A 26,068-nucleotide genomic window follows, 5' to 3' on the forward strand; every position below is an offset into this window, starting at 1 on the left:
TTTTCCATGTTACAGTGGAAAACCAGGCAGGTTTACCCATCTGAGATTTGAACTGTAATTTCTTGTGGCAAAGACCTTCCTTTGCATTTGGTTTTCAGCTACTTCTGTCCCTTTCCTCCCCATATCCTTCTTATCTGAACAGGCCTCCTGAATCCAGCTGTGAGCTGAACCATCCACATGGTGAGCGTGAAGATATGGGGTTTGGAGGAAGACAAACAGAAGATCTAGTCCAACACCACCAGTGAGAAATGCCAGGCTTCCCGTGGGTGCCCGTCTCCACTGTGCCTACCTACCTTCCAAAGCCCCAGCAGAGGGACAGCAGAGTGCAGGCTGACAAGGAGAAAGGCAACAGCCAGTTCAGCCCTTGCTCTAGGCTTGCTTTCTTTAGGGACAGTTAATTGACAGAGAAAGAAGCTTAAGAGTCCCTACTGCGCAGCCATAACACGAAAAACTCTGCCCAGGAGGAAAGAAGAGAATGATTTCAGAGTTAAAAAATTATTACTGCACACCTGTAAGGGTTAATTAACTGTTTCAGGTTCTGAACAAAACCCTCCCTCTGCAGAGGGCAGCTTGGATGGAGGGCACAGATAACAGCAGTGGAACTGTTGCAACGCTTACAGAACAAGCAGCCTGTGTCATTCTGCTGACATTAAAACTGAATGTTTGCTCAAGAGATCAGCTGTTAATCTTTTGCATAAGATATACACAAAGTAAGCAAATTTTGCACACTCAACAGGAAGTCAGGAATTAAAACCACTTGGGCAGTTTGGACCTGTCATGGTTCAAACAGACCATTTAACTGAAGGAGGAAGTCCAAGAGCAGAGGAGTAAGATACAAACACACCAGAAACTTCTCTCCAGCCAAATCAAGTCACTTTCACCAGACGGTTAAGAAACCTGTGGCTTACAAATGTGCCAGAGGAGATTCTGGCTGGTTTCTGAAGAGGTCTGGGAGAAGACAGAGACAGCCTGGCCCAAGCTCTAGGTTGCAGGTACCTTCCCCTGCCACGTGCGGGGCTGACCACGCAGGAGCCTGCTGGCAGCAGCTTGCACCACGCCAGCCTGCTACCAAAGCGTCGAACCGGCTGCAGGGCAGCAGCTGCTGGCATGGCCAAGGTGACCATAATAGGAAGAAAGATGCTGGAGCCAAGTTTCAGGGAGCATGACTGATCGCAGGAACTTCAGCGCGATCGGAGGAGCGGGAGTCACAGTCCAGGGAAACGGCTGCTCGTATCAGTTCTTAAAAAGGAACAAGGAACAGGCGTGCAATCGCTTTCTGAACTCCTGCTCCTCTCAAGCACGTTAGTGGGGTGACTAGAGAGAAGGACACATTCCCGTTCAATTACGGGAACACTGATATCAAAAACACTGGCGTGCACGCTGCCAGTACACACAACCTCCGGGCTTTCCTCGCTTGTGACAGGCAGTAGGTGTAACACCAGCCCGGGCAGCGCTGCCAGCGCCGGACTGCACCACCAGCTCACACGACATCCCCACCAGGGCAACACACACGATTCACACCTGCTTGTGGTGTCTCAGCCTCAACAGCCCTGGCGAATCTGCCATCAGCTAGTGGGTGCTTGACAAATCTCATCACGAGGGTCTGCCAACGTCAAATCCACAAATTCTCTTAGTTTTCCTCTTTCAACTAGAAAATTGGGCAAGAACAAGGAACTTGTTGCTCGCGAAGGGCTGAATAGACCTTTCAGACATATTGAGCAGACTATACATTAACCATCGTCATACTGGCAACAAACAGTAATGCAAGAACACAATGCAAACCCTGAAGATAGTCATCAACCATAAAAAACAGCTTAATGGGCGCTGGCTGGCCTCCAGGCCCCAGGTTTCACACCAGGTCTAGGCAGAGGTTAATTTGCAGGGTAAAACACTCGCTGCTTCTAAATGGTGTAGTTTACCTGTGAAGCTTCTTTGCCCGTGTCATTATGAAGTGATGAACAAGAAGAGGTGGTGGGAATGGACCATAACTGGATGAAGTTTTGTCAAGAAAGTCACGAAGAGAGTATAAGTATATATAAATGTACATGAAACTACAAATTAGTAGATAAGGTGCTTCACGTTACCTGCCTGTTGTAGCACATGTTTTCTTGTTCTGTTTGCTACAGCCTCTTAACATCACACATCACTGCAACTACAACCTCACATGAGGTACAGAGCCCCCCACATGGAGTCAGTATTCTCCAGAAACAAACATATGAGCACAAAGATCAAACGCATCCATGCCCCAAACTCAAAAGACAGAAGTCTTGCACAGAGCCTTGGGTGGTCTAAATCTTCCAAATGCAGAATCCCAGAGAGAACTTTATAATGCCCTGACTATTACAGAAAGAAAAAGGGACTCCCGAAGAATAAGCATGTTGTGAGGATTATAATCTAGTAAAGAAAGTTTAATTTTGGACTGAATTGATTTATGCCCGTGTAACCCAGCAAAGCTGGCCCATAGCCATACAAATGCCTTACTGCTTATCCAACCGCACAAACCCAGGGCTCCAGCAGTAGTGTTTCAAAATCTCTTTGCCCCACAAAATAAAGGTCATATCCAGTACACTAGAATTCAAACATTAAAGCATGACAGGAAATGACTAACTGCACACTGAGGCCAATTTACCTTCATCTTAGATCTGCTCAGCACACAAGAATCTTGCAATTCAAACAGACATCACAGCCTATATGTAGAAAAAAGAATCTGACCGCTCTGACTGCTAGTTCTTGGGTCTGTGTGTCTGAGTACAGATATCACTGCAAAATAATGGAATTCCGCTCTATTTCCCTAAAGTTCTCTTGTAAGCCTAGCCCTATGCTGCCCTGTTCACTTTTCTTTCCCTTAGGGTCAGCTGTTTCTTAAATTGAGGATGAAGCCATTCTTATTTCTGAGGTGACAGAATCACAGAGCCATTTAGGTTGGAAAAGGCCCTTAAGATCATTAAGTCCAACTGTATAATTTAAGTTAGTGTTTACAAAGCTTTTTGTAGTCCCCGATTAAAAGGTACTTAGGAGATTATACGCCTGTTTTGCACATGAAGGCAATCAAGAGGCTGCTTCAAGCCCCCACCTGAGCTTGTGGACAGGCTGCAGGGGATGGGTGCAGTCACAGTGCTCACATGCTGAAAAGCAAACCTGCCTGGTCTGAGCTCCATCCCTTAACTGCCTTCCCCGGAAAGCCTGGCAGCTCTTTTGCTGATTAAGCCTCTGCTCAGCTTCAGGGTTTTTTTTAACAAACAAAGCAACTTTGACTTACAGTAGCAGGGAAAGACATATAAACCAGACATGTTTTATTTAATGTATGCCTATTACTTAAAGGACAAAGTGAATTTTTTCACCAAATTAGGTCAAAATATTCCTGTTTCCGATTTGATTCTTTGTCTCCCAAACATGAGCATTTGTAGTTGGCTTCTTGCATATAAGCAGATATACCGAGAGGGGTAACCTGCGCTGTCACCCTGGCGGTTCTGTGCCTTTTGGGGCTCTCTGCACCCACATGCAATACCAGCAGAGCGAAGAGAAGGCCAGGAAGGTGATGGGGCTCACGTGCCATGCAAGCTCTTGCCCAGCAGCCGCTCTCCCACCCTGCCAGCCACTACCCGTGGGCCTCCCCACCTGCGCTGGCTGTTTGCACGAGAAGTAAGGACACTCTCCATCTAAAGCACTTTTTACAGCTGCTGGTGTCCCTTGCAAGCGAAGGCAATTACAGCTCGGTAGTGCAGCATGTGAGCAGCTTCTAAATCTGGGGAAGGACCGAATCCTGGCAAAGACAAACTGTCTCGGGTTACCAGCCCGAGAGCTGCTTGCCTGTGGTCCGAAACAAAACTAAGAGCGTTTGTTGCCTGGGAGATGCTATAGGTGCCAGCTGCAACCCTCCCGAAAAAAGGTAGGGAGTGCTCTGGAAGGACAGGGCCCCCAAGGCACAGGGAGGTACAGAACTGGGATGGACAGGGTCACTGCGAGAGGAAGATAACCTCTTCTTTCAGCCACTGCCTTGCCAACATAGAAGTGAAAGGAGTATCCTCCTGTGCCTGAAGATTTCTCTGCTAGGTGATCTGGTCCTCAGGTGTAATTTCCTTTTACTATACAGAGCTGGTTATCTTCAAATCGGTCTCCTCCTTAAAGCATTTGTCACATTTGGCACCTTTAAAAATTACTCAAGTACTGCACATTTTAAATAAGAGAAGCCATCAGTTGTAATTGTCACATATTTTACGTAAGATCTGAGAAATAACTCCTTGCGAGCACTAAAAAGAAATCTGCAGGATGCAACGTGCTTTCCAATTTCTGCCATGCTGTGCTGCCACGCTTTGAGACAGGGTCTGTGGTAGTACCCACGAAAGGGAAAAGTGGTGCCACATCCAAAAGGCTAAGTGGAAACAGCTGTTGTGAGGGGTGCAAATGCTCACAAAATTTATAAACGCCTTTCTATCACGCAGGCACGCATTGAGTTTCCAACATCTATGCCCCTGCCTGCTGGATGTGTCGGGTCCTGAACTAGTGCTGCTGCCCACCACACCGGCAGCACGGAACAACTGCTGCTGACGGGGGGCATGGTGAAGCACACGTGCTGACTGTAACTAAACACTCGTACAGAGAGGAAAACTGCTTCTTTACAGAAACAACGCACATTAACAGAAAAAAAACCCCAATATCTGAGAGCCGCTGATCTAGCCTGCAGCTCATTTACAGGACCTAATTCTCGCATTCAAATCTGAGATTTACAAGGAAACGTACATGCAACAGCTTTGTCACAGGTTAAAAAGGAACTGAAAGGTCAGAATTTTAACTAATGCAGGCTCCTCTCATGATGACTTTCAGGTAAAGACCAAGAAGAGTTGATGTTTCAGCCCCTGAAGCAGCAGATATGGAGCAACACCCCATTTCTTTGCTGCAGAGAGGACACTCCAGACTCGTTCCCTGAAGGACGCAACAGCAGCCTGCTCTCCGACTAGGCTGAAAGATCCTTCCGAAGCTGTAGGCACAGTCAGGCACGTTGTGGCCTTCGCCGCAGGAATACACCACCAACGCCCTAATAACCCTCCCTCCCTCTCCTAACCCACCACAACAGGGATGGGCAATTTACAAGCTCTTTGTCCCAAATCAGCAAAGCTCTGGAAACAAAACCTCAGACCAGTTCTCCATTACCTTGCATCGTGGAATGGGATGGAGCAGCGTAAAGCCCAGCAGCCTGGAGGACTCACACTGCAGGCAGCGAGAGCAGGTGCAACCGGCAAGAGGCTCTCGCTAGTAAATCGTCGCTTCACTAGCAAAACACTGGAGTGTTTGCCCAGAAACAAAAGCAGTCACATCGTAAACCAGAGGGTGACATCAGCACAGGGATTGCGTTTCCTACAGAGGTTTAAATGTCATTACTTGTGACTGGAAATTAGACACTTACAATTCAAGTTACTCTAGATTTTCACAAGAGACCTAAGAATTCCAGTTCTGTGTAGATATATTTCACTTTCAAACCCTTTCTATTTCTCCATGTCACAATGATAGAAAAAGAAAAGAAGATTGTTCTCTCTAGCAAAACTATCAGGAAGTGCAAAGCTAATGAACATTGTTATTAACCTAACCAAGTCAGGTGCTAACGAGGTGAGCAGCGGAACTCATCAATTTCCACTGGAAAGGCTCCATGTGATTCAAACAGCATGCTCTACTTTCGGCTCAGTGATTCAAAAACCTCTGAATAAGAGTGAAAGAGGGCAATCCAAAGTTCTGCTTTGCATCTTCTTCTAAAATTAAATCTCAAAGCTATCAGGGATTTGAAAGCACTTATTTCATCATTCCTTAGCTGACTCATTGTTTCACAGAGCACGAAGCGTGATACAGTCTGTGCCCATGGTCCAACACCTTCACCAACCTGAACTGCGCTTGCGACTTTCCACACGCAGCTCTTCAGGCTCTCCAAAAGCAACATATCCAAGGCTTCCATACAAGCGCAACGGGCCAGATTTAATCTTCCTGTGAGTTAATATGATGTTTGCACAGGGTTGAGAAATACTAGAAATAAAACTGCTCTTGGCTGAGTTACATGCAACACACCGCGTACTTCTTGCTATTAATGACTCTTTAGTAAGTACCACTATGACTCTACATATTCCAGAAAGCTCTGCTAGGCATCACAGCAATTTTCTTGGTATGAAGTGTTCACTGAATTAAAGGTAGCCACTGAAACATCTTAAAATTTAAACACTGACTTTTCTATTTCAAAATTTCCATGTGCTGAGAAAGAGAGGCAGATGATAATAACTAATCCACATTTAAGGCCACAAACTAAAGAAAAGTTTCTTTACTTGGAAAGTAGTTTAGCTCCCAGGCGCCCTACTGGAAATAACATATGATGAACCAGTGCAAGACCATAAATGCAAGAGTGCTCAGTTTCCACAGATCTGACATCCCGTACCTCTCATGGGACTGTTGCTTCCTCAATTCCCTAACAGCTGTCGCAAGCAAAAACATTATTTACCCTTATAATACCTGCAGGGCAGGGAGTTATTTTATCTCCCTCCTGGGATTTGCACCTCACAGGCTTTTGGCACAAGGCAAGCCTGGTAGAACTAAAAATGGAACCAAGATCCAAGTCCTCGTCTATCTTTCTTCTCCTGAGATGCAGCACATATCCCCGTCAGCCTGGAAATCACGGACACCCACTAATGCATTTATAGACCTGTGCCCAAACAGATTCCACAAACTGAACTCTTTGTGAGAAGCAAGAGAAAATGGAAGGAAGAGAACAACACGATCTTTAAGGTCCCTTTCCCACCCAAACCATTCCATGACACATGGACACAGTACTGTGCAGTTGCAGAGTACAGTTAATCCAGACTCCAGATCTTTTGACCAAGTAACGCCGGGCCTTCGCTACTCGCTCCTACTATTTAAACTTTGGGCTTTGGAAGTGAGCACATGCAGCTGAAAGGCGGCACTGGAGTAGTGCAGCGCCAGGAGTCATGCACCAGTTCAAACTATGTTAGTTCTTAAGAACAGAAAAAGCCACGTTTCCCTTAAATGAGGGTAGCAGAATTCCAGGGTGAGGTCAAAAGCCCGGCTGGCCAAAGCCAACAGTTTAGGTTAGTACGTGGGGTCACGATGCTGACAAAAGTAGTCCTTGCACTCAGAGACCGTTCAGGATCCTCTTTTTTCCTTGCTGTTCTTTCTTCACCATCTTCACATACATCCTAAGCAATATCCAGGAATACTACCATCAGATGTGGACCTGAGAGAGGAACTTTCATCTTCAACCACGCTGAAGTTAGGCCTTCCAGATAGACATTTTATATTATTAAATTTCTTTCGCTTCATTAGAAAAGCCTTAAAAAAAGACATTTTTTTCACCAGCAGTACTGAGTTGCTATACACACTGTTTTAGTGGGAAACTGCATGATCTGCAGCCACACGGATCTGAACTACAACAGAAATTACCTGATCTCTGACACACTCGCAGGAGGGAAATCCTGTGGGCTTGGATCATTCAAGAAATAAGGCTGCTGTACAGTTACAGGAACAACACATGTCCAGAATGGACTCTAAACTGTTAAGATCCAGTCTGAAAATCAACTGTGAATTGTTTTTACAATTTGCATTTTATATTAAAAAACTCTCCCAAAGACCTCAGGAGGCAGAGCTCAGCCTGGAAAGGATTTTTAGAGTTATGCTGTAAAGCCACAGAAAGCAGGGATCTAGAACGGGAACAGTTCATTGCAGCTAAAACACTGATCCTGGGTTCTGCCTGAAACAGCTGGGATTATTTCTTCAGTTAAGCAAATTCCTGTTACTGAAACCCACTGTGATATTTAAATAAATTTGGAGAAGATGCTGATTAGGCACTCTTCTTCCCAGATAACAAGATCTGAACCATATGAATTTATTAATTTCTAAGTGAACACTTGAAATGCGGGTAAACAAATTCAAAATATCAAGGTCATATTTATATTCCAGGGTAATAATTAAATATTTACTCTCTTCTGGTTCCAGTATTCTAGGTTTTTCTATGGACCAAAATATTTAGTCATGTAAAAACCATCTGGAAGACATTCACTTGGCCTGCTAAGATTCATTAGTTTAAAAATACACAAATAAAGTGTTCATTTTATTTCCCAAAAGCTAACACTGCTGCTTTCAGCTCTGTTAGGGTGCCTGATGAATAATGCTTATGCAACATTCTCAGCAGGAGATATCAGATGCCGCAGTTTCACAAATGCATACAAATATCTGTTAACTAAAACAAGTCTTGTATTTAGATTAATGCTTTTCTGTACTAACTCAAGTGATTATTCACAGCAGTATGAAAACCAGCTTGCAAATAGTTCAATCACTCGTTTTATTCTTTCTCCCATGCTCCCAAATCCCTAGCGCTGAAATCTATTTTTAAAAATCACCAATGCAAAGAAATTTCTCTTCAGAACTGGGATTCAGATACCTGTGTTAAAGAATTACAGAGGTAAGCCTCCATGCAAGCCTTTTCTCTCCAAGAATTTCCTGCATAATCTTAATACAGCTTTTTAAAAACCAAGTAAACAAGAGGCACAGCTGAGATTTTGGAAAAAAAAAAAAAAAAAAAAAAAAAAGCGTTGAATTTGGCTTGGTATCCACAGGGATCACTTTTCTGGCCAAGAGTTTGCAAAGGGTTATTTATTGGCTAGCCATTTTTCTTTTGCTGGAAGATGCTGAGGTTTTAGCAAAGTTTCTGCAGAGTATGCAACAGTATTCAGCATTTGCTCAGCTAATGAGTTAAATCACTGCAGCTCTCCGATGACTTGAAGATTATGGGTGTAGGAAAAGGGAACGCTCAGAGAGGGGAACTTTCTGCAGCCACCACCAAACTGCGGTTAAAACAGACACCAATGACTCTATTCAGCTCCCAAACCTCAGACAGTTTCCATTTTCTCAATAACAAAGCATTTTTGTGGAATGAGGTAACAGCCTCCATCTGCCAGGTCTAACTCTCCACTAAGATTTCTCAAGAGCATGGCTGAAGGCGGGCAGCCAGCTGAGCCAAGAGGCTGCGAAAGGCAGGAGGAAAGGCAGGAAAGGCAGGAGGAAAGGCAGTTGTCCTGATGCCTGGGAAACAAAGGAACAAAGCTGCAACAGGACAGGCATGGAGAGGAGCCTCTTTGAGACCACTGCACAAATCCTCCTGGGAGTTTGTATCAAAAGTAGCCTCGAGCAAGCTCCAACCAGTGCACAGCTAGAAAGCGCAAAAGGCCGAGGGAAGAGGGAAACTTTTCACTAAGGACGAACTGGGATTGGCAGGAGGAAGCACAAGACAAATGGATGCCACAGGTTGAGCATTCAGCTGTCCATCAGCAAAATGTCACCAGTACAGAGCAGTGGGATTTAAAAGTGAAGACAGGTCTGCGAGCACATGCTGCACGATGCAAACGGGAACACAGATGTCCTGCTCCCAGGACGGTACAGCCCGTGGGACTGGCCACTCAAGCTGGGATGTCCCCCTCCACACCTGAAATGTCATGTGTCTAAGCCAGAGCAGTCACAGCCTCCTGAACAGAGCCTGGGAGGGCTTTTGGTTTTGTTCTTGCCTTGTTTTTGGTTTTGGCAGCCTGTATTTTGGTGTCTCAATTCCAGGGATGCCGAGCACCTATCCATTCTGTTGATCCCAGGCAAAGCCAGCTCAGTTCCTCTGAAAAGCAGATTGCTCATTCAGATTCAGATGAAGATTCTACCTGCTGGCAGGACCCCCGCAGCTGACTTGCATTCCCCTCCGTAAGCAGCCAGTTATTAGTCAGCTCCCTCATAATTCTGAGGCTCAGTCTCAGGTTCAACACACCTCAGCTGCCTGCCCTATGACAGGATAAGCAAAAGGGAACACCACAACCCCAGGCTCACTCATGCAAATAAAGGTAAAAACCTTGGAATCGCATGGAGAGATGAGGCCAGCTGGGAAGAGCTTGGAGGAAAAGGTAGCTACACAGCACATAACATCAGGAAAGGATCTTCATGGTGTATGTGGGTCTTCTGGACTATTTTTTGTCACTGCATATATAAATCTTTAAAAAGCAATGCAGGAAATTCGCTGGGACATCGCAGCAACTGTGCAAATGGACGACCTGTGACTTGGGCAGGTCAGAACATAGAGGATCCACCTTAGTTACTACTTTGGTAAATAGTGCTGCCAAGAGCAGTTATTCACACCATTTGGAGCCCTCATTCTCCCTATGCAGCAAAAGACATTTGAATATAAATTTTAAGAATCACAATTCAGAGGGATTAAAAGACATTTCTAGAAAATCCATTCCAATTGTGTTATTTTAGTCTGGTCCATCAGGTTTTACATTTACAATGACAAAGATTGCCAAACAGAAACTGCCCCAAAGCCATTTTGCACAAATTTAATTGAAATTCGCAACCTCCAGACACTAGTGCACTACAAAGGAAGAATGAATGAGGATAGAAATGTCAGTGTAGCTAGCCCCATTTAACATTCACCAGGGCACCAGCTTTACACACTTCTATTCTGCCACAAAACTTGGTAGCTAAAGACTCATCAAAAGCAGGTACATTTAACCCTGGTGCTATTTAGTCCTAGGGAGATGCTGAAATCTGTGCACTCACATACAGTCATATGCACTAAGCAGCAACAACTCAGAAAAATACATGGAGCAACTGGAATGCCACTCACCTGCAACTCAAACAGAGCAGCGTGCTAATTAGGAGAGACGTTTCCCTTCCAAATATGCCAGTTCTCTAACCATCAATCTTTATTTCTGCAGATCAGACACAGCCTCCCACACATGCACTGCTGCAAACAGAGGAGGAGCTTTTTCACATCGGAAGATGCGGGGTGTGCTCCCACCACTACTGCCAATTTCCTGAATGGTCTCACACAATTTCCCACCTCTACATCTAGTTCTCTCATCTAAAGCAAAGGCAATTTTTCATCTGGTTTTCTGAAGGCCCTCGCATTCCTGCAGTACTTTCTCCTGAAGTTTTGAAAACTTCAATATTGACCTCCCCACTCTCTTAATACCACGTACCCAGCTGGATACCTGGAGAACACAACTGGCAAGGGGCATACCTTCTTCCCCAGCCAGGGCAAAACATTTCCCAAGCCAGTTTTCTTCCTGTGAAGAATGCTGCTGTCAAATCTCAGAAATCCACGCTGCTAATACTAGCCTCACCGCAAGGTCAGCCAAAGAGGACTTCCATCAGAGATGAGCTCTGCTAGAGAGGGCTCCCTGGAGATTATAAGAATAGTACAGTCAAGCCCAGATGGCAACAATGTGCAGAGCACATTTCCAGCAAACAGAGTGACTGGGCAGAGGACTATGCAAGCTAAAGTCCACCCTGATCTCTGCCATCTGCTAGTTAAATGCTGAAGTCTAGGCCAAGGCCTTTGGGAAAGGTCAGGATAGTCTTACAGGGTCTCAAGATACTGCTTTTGTTCTCACTATTTGCTTCTCAGTTCCTTGTTAAAAGATACTAATCTCTCTGTAAGGCAGTTACTTGGAGCCAACAGTTTAGATATTATTGCAAAACATACGCTTAAAAGAGACTGGAAATTATATTGGCAGTGTTACAGAGGGGAGCAAAGCGCAGCTTTGGGTCAAAACAAAAAAAAAATAAATCTAAGCTAGTAAGCAATTCCCATGTGATAGTTTAGGAGAGCCAGCAAAAACTTCTAGAAAGAAAACAATACTGTGAGAACGAAGCTAACAAGAGCTGGCTCTTGGAAAAATAAAATGGCCAGTAACGAGCCAGAGTATTGCCAACAGCTCATATCCAAGAGAATCTTTCTGGGAAACCAACCCAAGTCATTACGCTGGAAAGCCCTCAGGGACTAGGGACCCTGAGGCTAAAAGCTGGCAAATTGCTTCATAAGTTAAAGCTGGTCCCAATGTTTTCTACTGCGTAAGAATAATTTGTTTTAGCCTACAGGTCTCTACAGAGCAAGGGGTAAATTAAGGCTGCTTCCTCTGGGAAGGGAAACAGAGTGCTTGGCAGAGCCCTGCCCAACGGGACCTTTTTAGGTTTCCCACCACCGCTGACATCCCTTCAGCCCAACGCCCGGCCCAGCGCACTCAGGCTCTGGGCTCTGCTTCACCCCCTGCAGCCCTACCACCCCTCGGTGCCGCTCCTCGGTGCTGCCCCGCGCACCTAGCACAGCGCACCGCTACCTGGTGGGAAAACCATCCCAGCTATTTCGGGCAGCGCTCCACCAAGCCAGCAGCTGCCACAAAAATGCGATGACTGTGCCTCCACAAAAGCATCTTTTGGAGACTCATTCACCCAAAATGGATGCAGTCAGAGCAATTATTCTGATGGATCTTGTTTTCCAGAGGGGTGAGGAGGAGACCTTGCTCTATCCCTCTGTTTCAGAGAGTAGTTAATACACCAGGAAACAGGTACACTGATGCAGAATGATAAAGGCAAGGCTTTTGTTTGCAGCCCTCTTTCATTTCCAGTCCAGCTACTCGTAGTTACAGGAGTGTACAGAGTGCACAGAAGGCAATAAATGTGCTTCTGTGCTGGCAGAGAAAAGTCCTGCATTGGCAGGGAATATCAAGATGCTGTCTAATGACTTTCCTCCTCTTCCAACTCCTTTTCTGATTCATGTTGCCATCTTCCTTGCAATTGACCTAAATAACATGTTCAGGCAGTGCTGGAAGTATTTCCGCCTCATACTTCAATAGCAGCAAGATCTCCACATCTGGAAAGGGTATTTCTCAGGAAAGTTACACCGCAGGTGTCTCAGGAGCGAGAAAGGAAGAAGTGCACCCTGTCTTGTCTCATTTCATCAGTAAGACTTTCTGGCTGAAGGAGAACAAAGGTTGCCCAGGAGCAGAGAAAACACATGCTACGTCTGTGCCCAAGCCCTGGCAAATCTGAACAATGTGGGCAGAGTATTCAGTTACCTCATTTCCAGGTGTGCTGTCAGCATGAGCCATGACTGGCTTGGGATGAAAGAGAAAAAACTGTTCCTAGATCTGGACTTGTCTGCATCGTTTATGGTAATTATTGCCCAGCAGCCTTTAATCCTTTAATGTCCTATCACGCTCTCAGCCCTTAGTTTCTCTATAACCTTTTGATTGCTGCTTACCATTCTACATATGCTACAGAAGAGGCTGGAGGACAGAGAGCAAGACCACACTATCCCACGGAGCCAAGGCTTGCCACCCCAGGCCGCAGGGAGAGGAAAGCAAAGAAAGCCACTGCAAAAGGACTACAGCAGGTCAGCCATCTTCAGACACACAGCAATTACATATGCTAGCAGCATACAAGCACTTAAAACAGTTCTATCCAAGTAGTTGCTGTACCTCTCCAGCTATTCACTTCAGCACCTTTTGTAAGGGAACACAGGACTCAACAGCACTGCATCACAGGGACAGTCCATCCCCCAGCACTCCACAGTGGCTTCACACATGGAAACATTTTTGATTCCTTCCCAGTCTCATTCTTTCCTTCACCCTAAGTTTAGGCACTCCTGGTAGCCACGTAGATCTCTCACCTCCTTACAAGCCCCATGCAGACTACTGATCTCAATGTTATCTTACAGCAGTGGCCTCCACAGGCTGCGTACTGAGTCAATGAAAAAGTCAATTGAAAATGCATTAATTGCCAACAAGGAAACAGAATGTGGGGAACTACAGGAAAGTATTTTGAAGCTGCATGGGCTGCTGTGGCACTTGCAGCTCTCAAGTGAGGAAGTGCTAGGCTGGGGTTTGCGCACTGTACCTTGCAGGGCAGGCACGAGGTCCTCAGCAGCCTAACAGATGCCTTTCTTATTCAAAGGATACACATAAATACAGCTCCCCTATCCCAACAGAAAGGAAGTTATAGTTGACTGCTACCACCTCTTTTTCAGGTAACAGAGCTTCAAAACTAAAGCAAAGATGCAAGCAGAAGTCACACATCTTTGTGCTACAGCATGTCTGTTTAGTCCACAACAGCTACTCTGTATCTGTTATCTCTACATTTTTTTTATTAGCTCATGTTTACTTTGGCTGCACATCCAAGCAGTCATTTAAACAGGGCGAGAGAGGAAAATCTTGGACTCGCAACAATGGCCGAGCAGTTTAATCTGCCACTGGGGACAATGTCTTGACTCCTATTGGCGCTTAGTACTGGCAGGGTCAAGTGTAACATGTGCTGAAGGAAGCACTAGGGAAGCAGATCTGCGGCCGTTCCAACAACACCGAGCATTTCCTTGAGCTATTCAGAGGTCCCTTTCCCCCTTGTGTGTAGAGAAAACAGCTCCAGCTGTCCGGTCACCTGCACACTGGCTTCTCCGCTCACTGAATTTATGACATTTGAGGCTGCTAACAGCTCCAGGTTAGATACAGCACATTCCTCTGGCTTACAGCTCAGATGTTCAAAGCTAAATTAGGAAGCAGTTAGGATTACGTCCTTGGCACCAGCTGCCAGGTTGGTGCTGGAAGATAATTTATACTCCTGAACTGGCACTGGGCAGGTTGGGCATAAGCATCAACAAACTTTCATCCAGCGATGACAACAATCAAAAGGGTCTGGAGTTAATATTTATCCATGGTGCTGATTTTAAGGAAAAAAAAAATTTCCTATTTGAAAAGTTCAAAATACTTTACATAAAAGAACTATGCAGCTTGCAAGCCTAGGACATTCTACAGTAATATATTCAGAGGCAAATAAAAAAATTATACAAGTTAATGTTGTCAGATGACCACAGGCCAAATAAAGCCAAAGTGAGACTGCACTGAGAACAAAAACATAAATTTCAGCATTTTCATTCCATTGCTATTTGGATTCTGTGTTGAGACATTTCTAAATAACTCTTGATTAACTATTAACTTTGCTCTAACGGACCTGTCTTTCCGATTCCTCCCAGAGTAATATTATCCTCTCAGTGGGCTCCTGTTGAGTAAGGACAGAACCATTTGTTAAAACTGCTCTCCATTTAGCAAATATCAACAGACACAAAGTGAGTCACTCAGCAGAGGCAATCCTGCTAGGATGAAATACAGGAAGGTGGAAGCCATGTGGCATTCTTCCATTTCCCCTTTCCTTTCACAATCAGACCCTTGATATTTTCTTCAACAGGAAAACTGACACCCCTCCTCCCTGTAAACTGCTGACAATTGTATTTTACACCTGGCAAAACCAGTGCAAAACAGAAGGAAGAGAAGAAACAAAGAGCAAGGACTTTTCTCAGCAACTACATCTCCGCAGAACGAAGCATTTGTCTTTCCAACTGCAGCTAAAGACCCACCACTTCTTAATGGACAAATCCTTGGAACAACACAACCGCTTTCATGGGAAATGCCACCTCCTCGCTGCGCAATGACTGCAGAATGGAAAATGCTGCAGCAGCTTCGTAGGGAGCAATCAGAGCCGTTAGGGCCGGCTGTGGGACCCCAGTCCCATTGAAACCAACAAAGCATGTGCAGCTGAACCTCTCTGCTTGCAAACTGAGCCCTCATGCTTGGATGTCCTATCCTTTAAAAGTGATCCTAAACTCTTGGTGGTAATCTGAAGATCAAATAACACTGGTTTCTCTGCCCCCTAACAACTGGTCTTTTCCTTTTCCTAGATGCAGGTGGTGTCTATTGTTATAGCTGTCTTTAAAAAAACAAAAGCAAACCCCCATCATTTACACTGGTTTTCATGACATCACCAGGCAAAACATTTTCAGGTTCTCTCTGAATTTTTCCACTCTGGCGATTGAAATTGCACCTATTTCACAGAAATAGTCAAAGCCCCCTGAGGAACGAGGTGTAGCAGCTTGTGCTCTGGAGACGAATGCTGAGCAAAACTGCAAACGTCATTTGCACCAACCTTCCTGCCGGACCAAGCTGGGTGCTCCACGGTGGGCACAAGCAACCCAAGAACAGCAGATGTCAACCAGGGATACTGAATACTGACCACCAGAGGAGAAACTTTTTCCTTACTTGAGCAGTTAAAAGAAATTACAAAGTTGTCTGACCAGTTAAGAAGCTTGGCTTTTATTCAGACCAGCCAGCCCTCAGTTTTCCATAAACACCTTCTTTGTCTATGGAAACTTTCTCACACAAAAGGTGAGGCAGAAGCAGAAAGGTTTACACTCATGTCTCCATCCCCAGGCTACTGCTGCAATTAGGGCTCTTCAAGCATGACCTCATGCAAGTGAAGGACAGCAAAAACTCCACAGGCATGAATGAGGACCTCAGCAGGCTACCATGAAAGTCTTGTGCATCAGTGCTGTGATTACCATAAAAGTCCTCTTCCAGGGAGAGGGGGTGGGAGTCACTTGAGCACTACGAGTTACCAGTTTATTCTATTTTCCTGCTGGCACTTAAAAAAACAGCAGGCCATGTAACAGCATCAGCTCAGCACAATTAAGAACCCTGAAGAAAGCGACTAACCTCACAGAGCAAGCGAGTCGTGGCTGTGAACAGAACCAAGTGCTTCCAGAGTTGGTGGACTGGGAATTTCAGTAACCTGCCGGCAGAGCTCTTCCTGGCTCCATCAGTCAAGGGTTCACCTCTGTCTTAAAGCTGCTAGGTCCAAAACCTAGAAGAACGTCGCTGAGCTTACACCCCTCAGGAATCTACTGACCAGCGAACACCACCAGCTATAGCCACACGAGGCTGGTGCTCCACAGAAAATAACCAGTGCGTGTCATGAGGGTGACCACAATAACACGGGCCAGGAAGGAGGCTCCTGCCTTTCTTCCCCACGATGATCTCGGGGAGCTGAGCCACCCGCGGCTGGTGGTGTCCTCGAAAAGCACAGCTGTTCCAAAGTCTGCTCTGAAACGAACTGCAGTGTAAACAGGAAGCCGAGCTGACAGCAGACATGCCGCAGATGGCTGCAAGTCCTGCAGAGGGAACGGCAGCGTCCTACCCACCTCCCCACACCAAGGAACCAGCCTCAGCTTCAGCACAACAGTCACCGCTCACTGGATGCTGTTCTGCAGCCAGGGGAGATGGACAGATTTTCCCCCAACAGGGGCCTCAAAAACATCCAACATGGAGAGACAGTGGTGCTCCAGAAGTTGGGACCATGCAACTGTTCACAGGGCTTTCTGCTAGGGAATTCTGGATATTTCCAAACAACACCCTGCCGCCTTCAGTATGTTCCCACCACTCCCTATGTGCAGGTTTAAGTTCTTATTCCAAAACATACTTTTTGCTGTAGAGCATCCACTATAATTAGTGCCCGCAACTAACTATATTGCCTGTATTTTTGTCTCCTATGCCATGCAACCAATCTTTAAAGTATACAAAATTACAGACCTCGCTGGGTAAGAATTACACTAACGCAACTATTGCCTCTAAGGAAGCAGCCAGCAAGAGACGCAAGAGAACCATACAGTCTCCATCCTAGGAAAAGGAAAGAACACAGCACAAAAATAAGACAGGAGAAATGACAGACTTCTTTCCTGCTGTCCTGCCGACGGCCTGTCTCTCAGGAAGTTAAACCACATTTTGACAAAGCTAATTAGGGAAACAAGACAGCTTCCACACCTTTGAACACCAGAAAAATATTACTTATGGCAGATACTTAAATACAAGAGTCTCCTAAGGAAATACCCAAGAAAACGCTTCTCAAAATTAACAGTAAAGGAATATTTGACAATCACACATTCATGGCAGCCAAAAGAGCCACAGATTTCTAATGCTTGGTTGAGAAGTCAGAAAAGTGAAAGAAACGTGCCCACAGCCTTTCCCAGGCATTCACCAGCAGGACACTGCATCCATCAGACCCTTGGCTTGGTCCTGGCCAGCCTTCCCTGTGCTCCTGCCACAGGCTCTCCACTGTGGAAAGGTTTCTTTATGGTTTTCAAAACTGAGGAACAGCGAATGTATTAAATTAAAATCTAAGCATAGAGACCACAAAGCCTGCACCGTGAAAGTAAGTAACCACTGCCGTACACCATCCATTTCAGCTTTGAGTCAGTGGAAGGTAATTCCTACTAACGTCTTCACCCAAGCTAACTATAAAGTACATCCACATTTCCATGAATTCTCATGAAAGAGTCAAAGCGATTAATGTAACCACAAGTACAAAATACTGACAAAACTGGAAACCAAAAAAGAAAACATTACCCGTAAGAAAATGTAAAAAACGGAAACAAACCCGTGTCTAGTAAAAAAACACTTTGAAAAGATGCTGAGCTGTTTTTTAATAGCAAAATTCAAACTGTGACTTGAGTCTTTGTTTAGCACACACACACAAAAAAAGCAAGGCTGCGAGCAGTCTTCCCCCATAGCTACCCGGCGATTCTCTGGAAACATAGCAACCGTTTAGGATGTGTTGAAAAATTCCCTGTACTACGTTTGGGCATTTGGTTTAAGTTTAGTTCAGGGTTTATTGGCTGGATAAAGTTTCAGAGCTTTCTTAATAAAACACAGGTTAAACATTGCAACTTCGCGGTCTGGGAAAGAGACGAGGCCGAAAGGTTTTTGTTCGTTTTTGTTTAGGAAGCGAGCGAGCCGCGCTCGGCGGCACACACCAGAGCGGGGCTCTCCGGGAGAGCGACATCCCGGGTAACGACACAGCAAACCCGGCCGGGGTCCCCGGGGATGCCCCGTCCCCCGCCAGTGCCGGGGACGGCCGCCACCGAGGCGCCTTCCCCCAGCCCCCCGCACCCCGGGGCCAAGGCGGGCGGCAGCTCCCACCACCGGCCCCGGCCCCCGCCGCCTCCCGCCGCCCGGCCCGGCCCGACCCACCTGGTCGGTGTCCCGGGGCGCGCCCCCACTCGCTGCTCGCCCGGCGCTGGCCAGGCTCGGCGCGGCTCCCCAGCCCCACGGCGAGGAGCCCGGCCCGGGGCGGAGCTCAGGCGCGGCGGGCTGGGCCGGGCCGCTCCGGGGGCGGCGGGCTCGGCCGCCCTGTACCCGCCCCGCACAAGCACCCGCCGCCGGAGCCAGGAGGGGGCCGCGCCAGCGGTGGGAGCGCGCAGACGCTGCAGCAGCGGGGCGGCGCGGCCCCGGTCCCCGCGGGATGCTCCCCGGTGCCGCCCTCCCGAGACAGCCGGCCCAGCACCGGTCCTTCGCCTCCCCGTTCGCTTCAGAGCGGCCCACCCCAGAGCCCGCCCCGCGCTTCCCCGCTACTCAGCTGGGCAGGCGTGGGGCTGTGGCGGGAGGGCTGCGGCGGGCTGCGGGAGAGCCGCCGGCCGCGGGCCCGGCAGGGGCAGCGGAGAGACACGCCGGCTCCCGCCCCACGGGGCAGTCCCAGCTCGGGCTGCGGGTGCTGGACACTAGGCGGCCCCGCGGAGCGCTCCCCACCGCCGGCCCTGCGGCTCCCCCTCCTGGAGCCGCCGCTCCCTCGCCGCGCCGCCCTGCGCTCGCAGCGCGCCCCGCGGCTCAAACACGCGTGGGGCTGGGCGTGCCCGGCCGCCTCCCCGCGCCGGTCACCGAGGCTGCCGCTCGGAGCCCGGCCTGCGCACCCCGGCAGGGCGCGGACAGGGGCCGCGCAGGGCGAGCCGGAGCCCGGGGGACCCAGCAGCGGCGGGGCTCCGCTCCGGGACTCAGGCCACCCGCAGTCGCCAGACTCCCCTCCCACCGGGGCCGAGTCTCCCGAGCGGGCCCTGCCGCCGAGCGGCACCGGAAAGGGCGCGGGTGCCCGCGCTCCGGCCGGGCTCTCAAGGCCGCACACCGGCAGAGACGCCCCCGGCCCGGAGGCGGTCGGGGCGGGCCCAGGCTCCCACCCGCGCAGCAGCTGACGGGGCCGCGCTCGGCCTCCCGCCGCGGGGCCCGGCCGGGCAGGGGCAGCGCTGAGGCACCAGGCCCCGCCGTCGCCATGGAGATGGCGCCACTTCCCGGCAAGCATAGCGCGACCCTTCACCTACGAGGCCACGCCCCTTCCTGCCACCGCCCAGCGCACGGTGTTCTACGGCGTGGCGGCGGCAGCGGGCTGCGCGGGACTAGGCCGCACCGGGGCACTGCGGCGGTGGGGAGGCCTGAGTGAGGCGAGCGGAGGCTACTGCTCCCGCCGCCGCCATGTCGTCCGCCTTCAGGAAAGCCGCCAAGTCGGGGCAGCGCCCGCACCGCGAGCGGGCACAGGTCAGTGCGCTGGGCCGCGCCGCCTCCCCCGCCTCAGCCGGGCTGCTCCGGGCCGGGCCGTTCTGGTGCGGGCCGCGGCGGCCGCCTATGCTGTCTATACCTTCCCTCCTAGCCCGCCGCCCGGAGGAAGCTGGGCCTGCTAGAAAAGAAGAAGGACTACAGGCTCCGCGCTGAGTGAGTCGGGCCGCTGCGAAGCGGGGGGATGGCCCGGGCTGGGCGCGACGTGCGGCCTCAGCGCCGGGGTCGGGGGCTCGGCCCGGCGGCGCTCACGAGTGTTACTGGGCTCCAGCGCGTTGCCTGTGGCCGCAGCGGTGCCTGCGCCGAGATGCCGCGCACTGCAGAGGCGGCGTGAGGAGCCAGCGCTCTCCAGCGCACCGGAACCGCTGTGTCCGATCCCACCTGCCAGGCTGCTGTGCGGACCGTTCCGTATCCCTGTGCCTGAGGCGGGGGAGGGCGACGTGTAGGACCAAGGCCTCACAAAATCGTTGTTATTATGATCAATGCAGGACTTAGAAGCATTATCTTCCATCTTTAACGGCTGACTTTGTAGAAGATCTAGGGAGTCCTGAGCAGCTGTCTAAGCTTTGCAGAATGGGTGAACATGTTTCCTTTACTCCTCTGACCCTTACTGTTGGACACTATTTGTTTCCAGCTTTGTTAAAGGATAAACTAAAGCTAAAGTAATTCGGGTGGCCAGCTCTATATGTGGAGTCTTGTGTGAGGTCTCAAGGCTCAGAGCATCACTTTTAAGGACTCAGCATCTTGTTGGGGAGTGTGAATGTGGAGAAACTGCTGAACAACTTTGGTTTTATTCTTTTTTTCACCCGCAGTGACTATCACAAGAAGCAGAATGCCCTCAGAGCACTTCAGAAGAAAGCTCTGGACAAGAATCCTGATGAGTTCTATTTTAAAATGATACGTACAGAGCTCCAGGTGAGAAAGTAAATTGCCTTCAAGCAGGGTTGCACTCTGTTACTTGTAAGCAACATAATTTCTTTTTACCTTGTTTTAGTTTTAATTTATAAATCAGTAAATAAATTAGTAGGCTTGGTTTGGTGCCAGTGGAAGGCTTTGAAGAAAATGAGGGACAAAGGGCAAAAAGGTTCTTTTGCTTTTATTATTAGGACCTGTAGTACACTATAGCTGGAATGGTATCTGTCTGCAAGTGCTATGTTCCATCTGGTTTTAGGATGGAGTTCATAAAATAAAGCAGCCAAAGGATGAAGTGACCCCTGAACAGGTGAAATTGATGAGGACGCAGGATATTAAATATGTGGAAATGAAAAGAGTGGCAGAAGCCAAGGTAATACTTCACTTTTTTAGTGTTTTCCGGTTTGCTCAGAATTGTGCTTTTTAGTGTGGGGTTTTGTTGTTGTTGTCTGTTGTGCTTTATGTTTAGTGAAATCTGATTTGTGTGATAGTGGAAGTGACAGACGGAAATGTCAGTGGAGCTCTGTATACAGAACCTAAAGGTATACTGAATAATAAAAACTACTGTGCATTATTATAAAACATGGCAATTTCTTATGTAAATTTCAGACATTATAAACACATAGTGTTGCTTCTCATATTTATAAAGAATTGAGGAGTACTGCTACTGCAGTGGGTTGTTTGGGTATGGCAGGCAGTCAGTCAACAGAAATGTGACCCATTTATGAAAATGTTTCATGCTCTGATGTTGATTCACACACCATCACCACAGATGAAAAATTATAAAGTCAGCCTTGAATTTTCCTTCATGCTTTTGCTTGTGATTTCATGGTAATCGTTCCTACTTTGTCTGCCATATTGATACTTACTGTTTTGAAAATTGATCTCTATGTATTTGGCTGGGAAATACCAGAAATTACTGTTAACCTCTACTCAAAAAGGTTATGAAGACGTGACATAAATATACACTAGATGTATTTTCAAAGATTAAAAAAGAAGGAAGAGTTCAGATGCTTGTACATTTGAGAAACAAACTGGAATTGACTTCATGGAGTTATTTACCTTGTGTGGCAAAACTGTAATTTTTTTTCCCGGCAGAAAATCGAGCGGCTGAAGTCAGAGCTCCATCTCCTGGATGCCGAGGGGAAGAACCCCAACCAGCATGTGTTCTTTTTTGATACCAAAAAAGAAGGTAAGATTTAAATAGGCTTTATCAGAAAACTTGTTCTGTGATGCTTTTTTGTATGCTGTTTAAAATAGCATCGTGCTTTCTTTATGCCACTGTCATTAAAAAAAAGGTATTTTTTTCCCCCAGGAATAATAATTCAGGTGCTCTAGAAATCTCTTTTGGTTACTAGGTAAGACCTCAGTTCTGCAGGAGCTATGTTGCTGGGGCTTCCGTTGCTGGTTGTACTTAAGCTACATGTTTGGAAGGTTTGCTGAGCATTAGTCAAAGAAGTCCATGTGAGTTAATTACTAAATTTCTTTTTATTTATAGTTCAGGAGTTTGATATTGCAACTCATCTGGATACCGTTCCAGAGCTCGTAGATAGAGTGTACAACCGACCGACCATTGCAACATTGCAGAAAGAAACGCTGAAGGGAGCTACTGATCCTGCCCACTTAAAGGTACTCCCGCTATTTGTCTTACAGTTTTCTTAATGGTTTACACATTTCATATAATAAGCACTAGAAAGGATTTGTTGGACGGTTGTGGAGAACAAAGTTCTTCTGTTGTCTTAAAACTTTTATTGGTGATATAAGGCTGTAGTGAATGTCACTTAATTATCAAGTGCCTGGAGCCTACAGTGAAATCTTCCCCTGGACTGACCGAGAGAGAATCCCAGTCCGCTGTGGTTTATAAATAAGAGAGTTGTGACATATAGGCTGGAACAGAATGGTATAGATCTGATTAGGCAGTTTCCTTGGCAAAATTCATGTATTTCTCCTCTGTTACACAACGTACACCTATGTGACTATCTTTTCATTAGATTTTGTGTGTTTTAAGTGTGATTTTTGCAGCATCCACTGTTAAGTCTCACTTCAAAGCTCCCCAAAAACCCTTGCACCCCTGAATAGGGATGTGAAGAAACTTATTCCAAAATAGATGTATCTGTTCTTGGGTTTCTGATCTTGCAGTATTTTTCATTTAGGTTCTGAGCCTGATGTGGCTTGAAGTTCAGGATTTGTCTCCCCCCTTCTTAGAGACATTTCAGCTATAATCTTAATTCCTGGCTTTCCTATTTAAAGTATTCTGTGATTCTTCAGGATGAGTTGCTTACGCAATCAACTTTGATTCTGATGATTTAGTATCACAGTGCTTTTGTCCCAGAAGTAGCTACACTTGGCTTTAACACTGTAAATACCACTTAATTAGTTTAGATATATTGGGCAGTCCTGTAAGTTTGAGTTGGTATGTGTAAGGTAAAATTAAAGTTGTCTAAAATGCCGATTGGTAAATTTGTAACTTGTTTTTTTTCCAAATCAGATGTCAGATAACAAACACCCTGTGGTCCCTTTCTTCTTGCCAGCTTTCTCAGTTTGGCTTGTCAGTAAAGTAGTTGGACAAGTCGTAGACCGACAATTTTATCCTCTAAACATCTGAGTCATACTTTAAACATGTTGGGATCTGTTCTTCTTAATTTAATTACCTAAATCACACCTGCAGTAATACCATTTTTGTGCTGGGAAAGCCATCCGTTCTTAGTAGGTAAACGTGACCAAACAAGTTGCATTATGAGAGGCCTCTGTGCAATTTCTAAGCACTTCAGGAATTGGTCTCTGGTCTTTTTTTTTTTTTTTTTTTTCTCCTCTGGATAAACTGGGTTTTTGTTAAGGAGTTAGATATTCTCTTGCACTCAGCATTGAAATTCAGAGGATTTAGAAAAATTAAATTCCAGCCACTTACTGAACAAGGTTGCACAGCATCTAAACCAAATTGGAAGAGGTTTGGATTTTTGTGTTTTGATTTAGGAATTAAGTCCTAACTAGAAAACATCTTGGTTCTCATACTAGGGGTTAAAATTGTTCTGGAATCCAGCCACAGAATTTAAATAATATTATTTAATATGATTTTAAAATGTAAAAAATGTTTGTGTGGTCCTAGTGCCTCAGAACAGGTTGGTTACAGACCATAGCATCTTGTTGCTCTCTGTCGTAAAGCAGCTTCTTTTTCTTCTTCCAGAAATTAGCCCAGCAAAGGAAGAATCAGTATGACCTGCTGAAGCAGCGCATTGAAAGAGAAAAGGCCATGTTTGTTATTGCACAGAAAATCCAGACACGTAAAGATCTTTTGGTGAGAGATTTAGTTCTGGTTCTTTGAATCTGTTTTGTTAAGGTCATTAGATCTAGTTTTGTATATATGTGTTTCTTCACTCTGATTTTATACTGACACTTCCAGGCAACTCCTAAAAATAACTAATCCTTTTAGTAGGGAAAAAGCGAGGAGATGAAGCATTTCAGTTGTACCATGGCTATATGTGCTAGTCCAAGTTTTACCATGTGAGCAAGGACAAAGACTCACCTTTGAAGTGGTGCTCACAAGAATTTTCTAAAATACTGTTGCCATCTCTCAAGTACTAAATCAATACTTTCAAGTAGCAGAGGAAAGGAACCATTTCTGTAGGTTATGAGATCTTAAAAATCCCAATGACCAAAAAAATTGTCTCAGTGGGACTCACCACTCGCTGGTGCTTGTGAACAAAATAGATTGTGCCCAACAACCTAAAGGTGGGAAGAGTGGATGGAAATACAATTCCCACCTAAACAATGAAAGGCAACCATTTTTCACTAATGTCTTGTCAGTCCCAGACAGGGACTTTCTTATTTATGAGGGTGGGTTGGCTTTTTTTGTTGTTTTTCTTCTTCCTTTTTGCATGCCAGCAAATATTTTTTTCTTGTTCTTTTTTCCAGGACAAAACTCATAAAGTAAAGGTGAAGAAAGAGACAACAAGTGGTCCAGCTATTTACAAATTCAAATTTCAGCGGAAACGTTAATAATTCTGTTAAATGATTGTTACTGGCTTTGCTTAGAAAGAAGGAGGATCCTCCTTTTGGAGGAGGACTGATGCACTGTGTGTTTGTTTTCTGCTGCAGCCTAGCACTTTGTTAAAACGAATTACAGTGGGCCTGCCGTAGCCATAAATATATTGTATCTAATTAATTGATTAATAAATCAGAGAGTTTGTTCTCTTGGTATTTACAGTGGGAAGCCACAAGAGGTGCCTGCATGTCCTAGTAATACGCACCATAAACCACCCTTGAAAACTCAAGGTCAGAATTGAGAGATGGGTTGCAAGGAGCACGCAGACGGGAAAGGTTCTCCGGGACTGTAATGAGCAGTGCTGTGGCCAGTGCCTGTGGCGCATCCAAAAGCAGAAGAGATTTCAAACCAGCTTTTTTAGCTGTCTTTTCAAGCAGGTTTAAATTGAATTGTCTTTCTAATCACTCCTCCTCCCAAGTCCCTCTAATTTTCCCATTCTGCTTGACCGGTACAAAATATTTTAACTTGAAAATATAAAGAGGTGAAAGGCATTGCTAAAGGTGCACCTCTCAACTCAGGTGCCATAGTAGGCAAAGACTCTTCTGGAATGGTGCTGGAAGTGAGGAATTGTTTCTTCCACTGTACAGAAGGGAAGAAAAACTCGACCTTTATGTATAATTTCCATAGCTGAGGAGCCGTTTGTGCTTGCTCTGTCTTCTGCCGTACAACAGAGTAGCACCCATGCGGTGTCGAATGCCCGGGGTTGCCTGCCAGGGTTGAGCAGAGGCGATGCTGCAATTCACGTCTGGGGAGAGGCGATACAGAAGCCAAGTGTGGGACAGGCTTGTCCTCTGCACTGTGCTGGTGCGCTGGTGGTTGGAAGGGGCTTTCAACTGGAAACAATGAAGATGCATCATTGAGTGTCCTGGAGCAGTTCAGGCAAGTTAAGAGAGCTTGGGCACAAACATGCCTTTTCTTATCTTTCTCACTTGTATGATGCCTGCCAATATTAAGCACATGCCCATGCAAGATGGTAAAAAAAAAAAAAAAAAAAAAAAAGATGCTCTTGTCAAGCCCTTCCTGCTGCGGGAGTTTTCCTGGCCTCTGGTAGATGAAATGTGACTTTCCTACGTGCTCAGCTGCAGCCACAGACGTTGTTTCTGCCATT

At 46.6% G+C, this 26,068-nt stretch overlaps 2 protein-coding genes across 5 annotated transcripts in view; one reads left to right on the forward strand and one right to left on the reverse strand.

Moving 5' to 3' along the window:
* The window catches only part of FHL3 (four and a half LIM domains 3), a 30,969-nt gene extending 11,770 nt beyond the window's left edge, over positions 1-19,199 (reverse strand). Inside the window, exon 1 of one of the 4 annotated variants that reach the window (XM_056331981.1) lies at positions 19,043-19,199. The gene's annotated coding sequence lies outside the window, so the exon portion shown is untranslated. Of the gene's footprint in view, positions 1-16,346; positions 16,498-18,656; positions 18,992-19,042 lie in introns of those variants that run through there. The other 3 variants (XM_056331979.1, XM_056331978.1, XM_056331980.1) reach the window with 3 other exon arrangements.
* Positions 19,200-19,777: 578 nt separating this feature from the next.
* Positions 19,778-25,121, forward strand: UTP11 (UTP11 small subunit processome component). Its single transcript, XM_056331983.1, has 8 exons — positions 19,778-19,988; positions 20,101-20,162; positions 20,819-20,921; positions 21,178-21,291; positions 22,017-22,110; positions 22,417-22,547; positions 24,103-24,213; positions 24,831-25,121. Exons 1-8 carry the CDS (start codon positions 19,926-19,928, stop codon positions 24,912-24,914), a joined length of 762 nt encoding a protein of 253 aa, XP_056187958.1. The 5' UTR covers positions 19,778-19,925; the 3' UTR covers positions 24,915-25,121.
* Positions 25,122-26,068: the final 947 nt, after the last annotated feature.

This window comes from Falco biarmicus, chromosome 3 (genome assembly GCF_023638135.1).
Source record: "Falco biarmicus isolate bFalBia1 chromosome 3, bFalBia1.pri, whole genome shotgun sequence".
Taxonomy (NCBI): domain Eukaryota; kingdom Metazoa; phylum Chordata; class Aves; order Falconiformes; family Falconidae; genus Falco; species Falco biarmicus.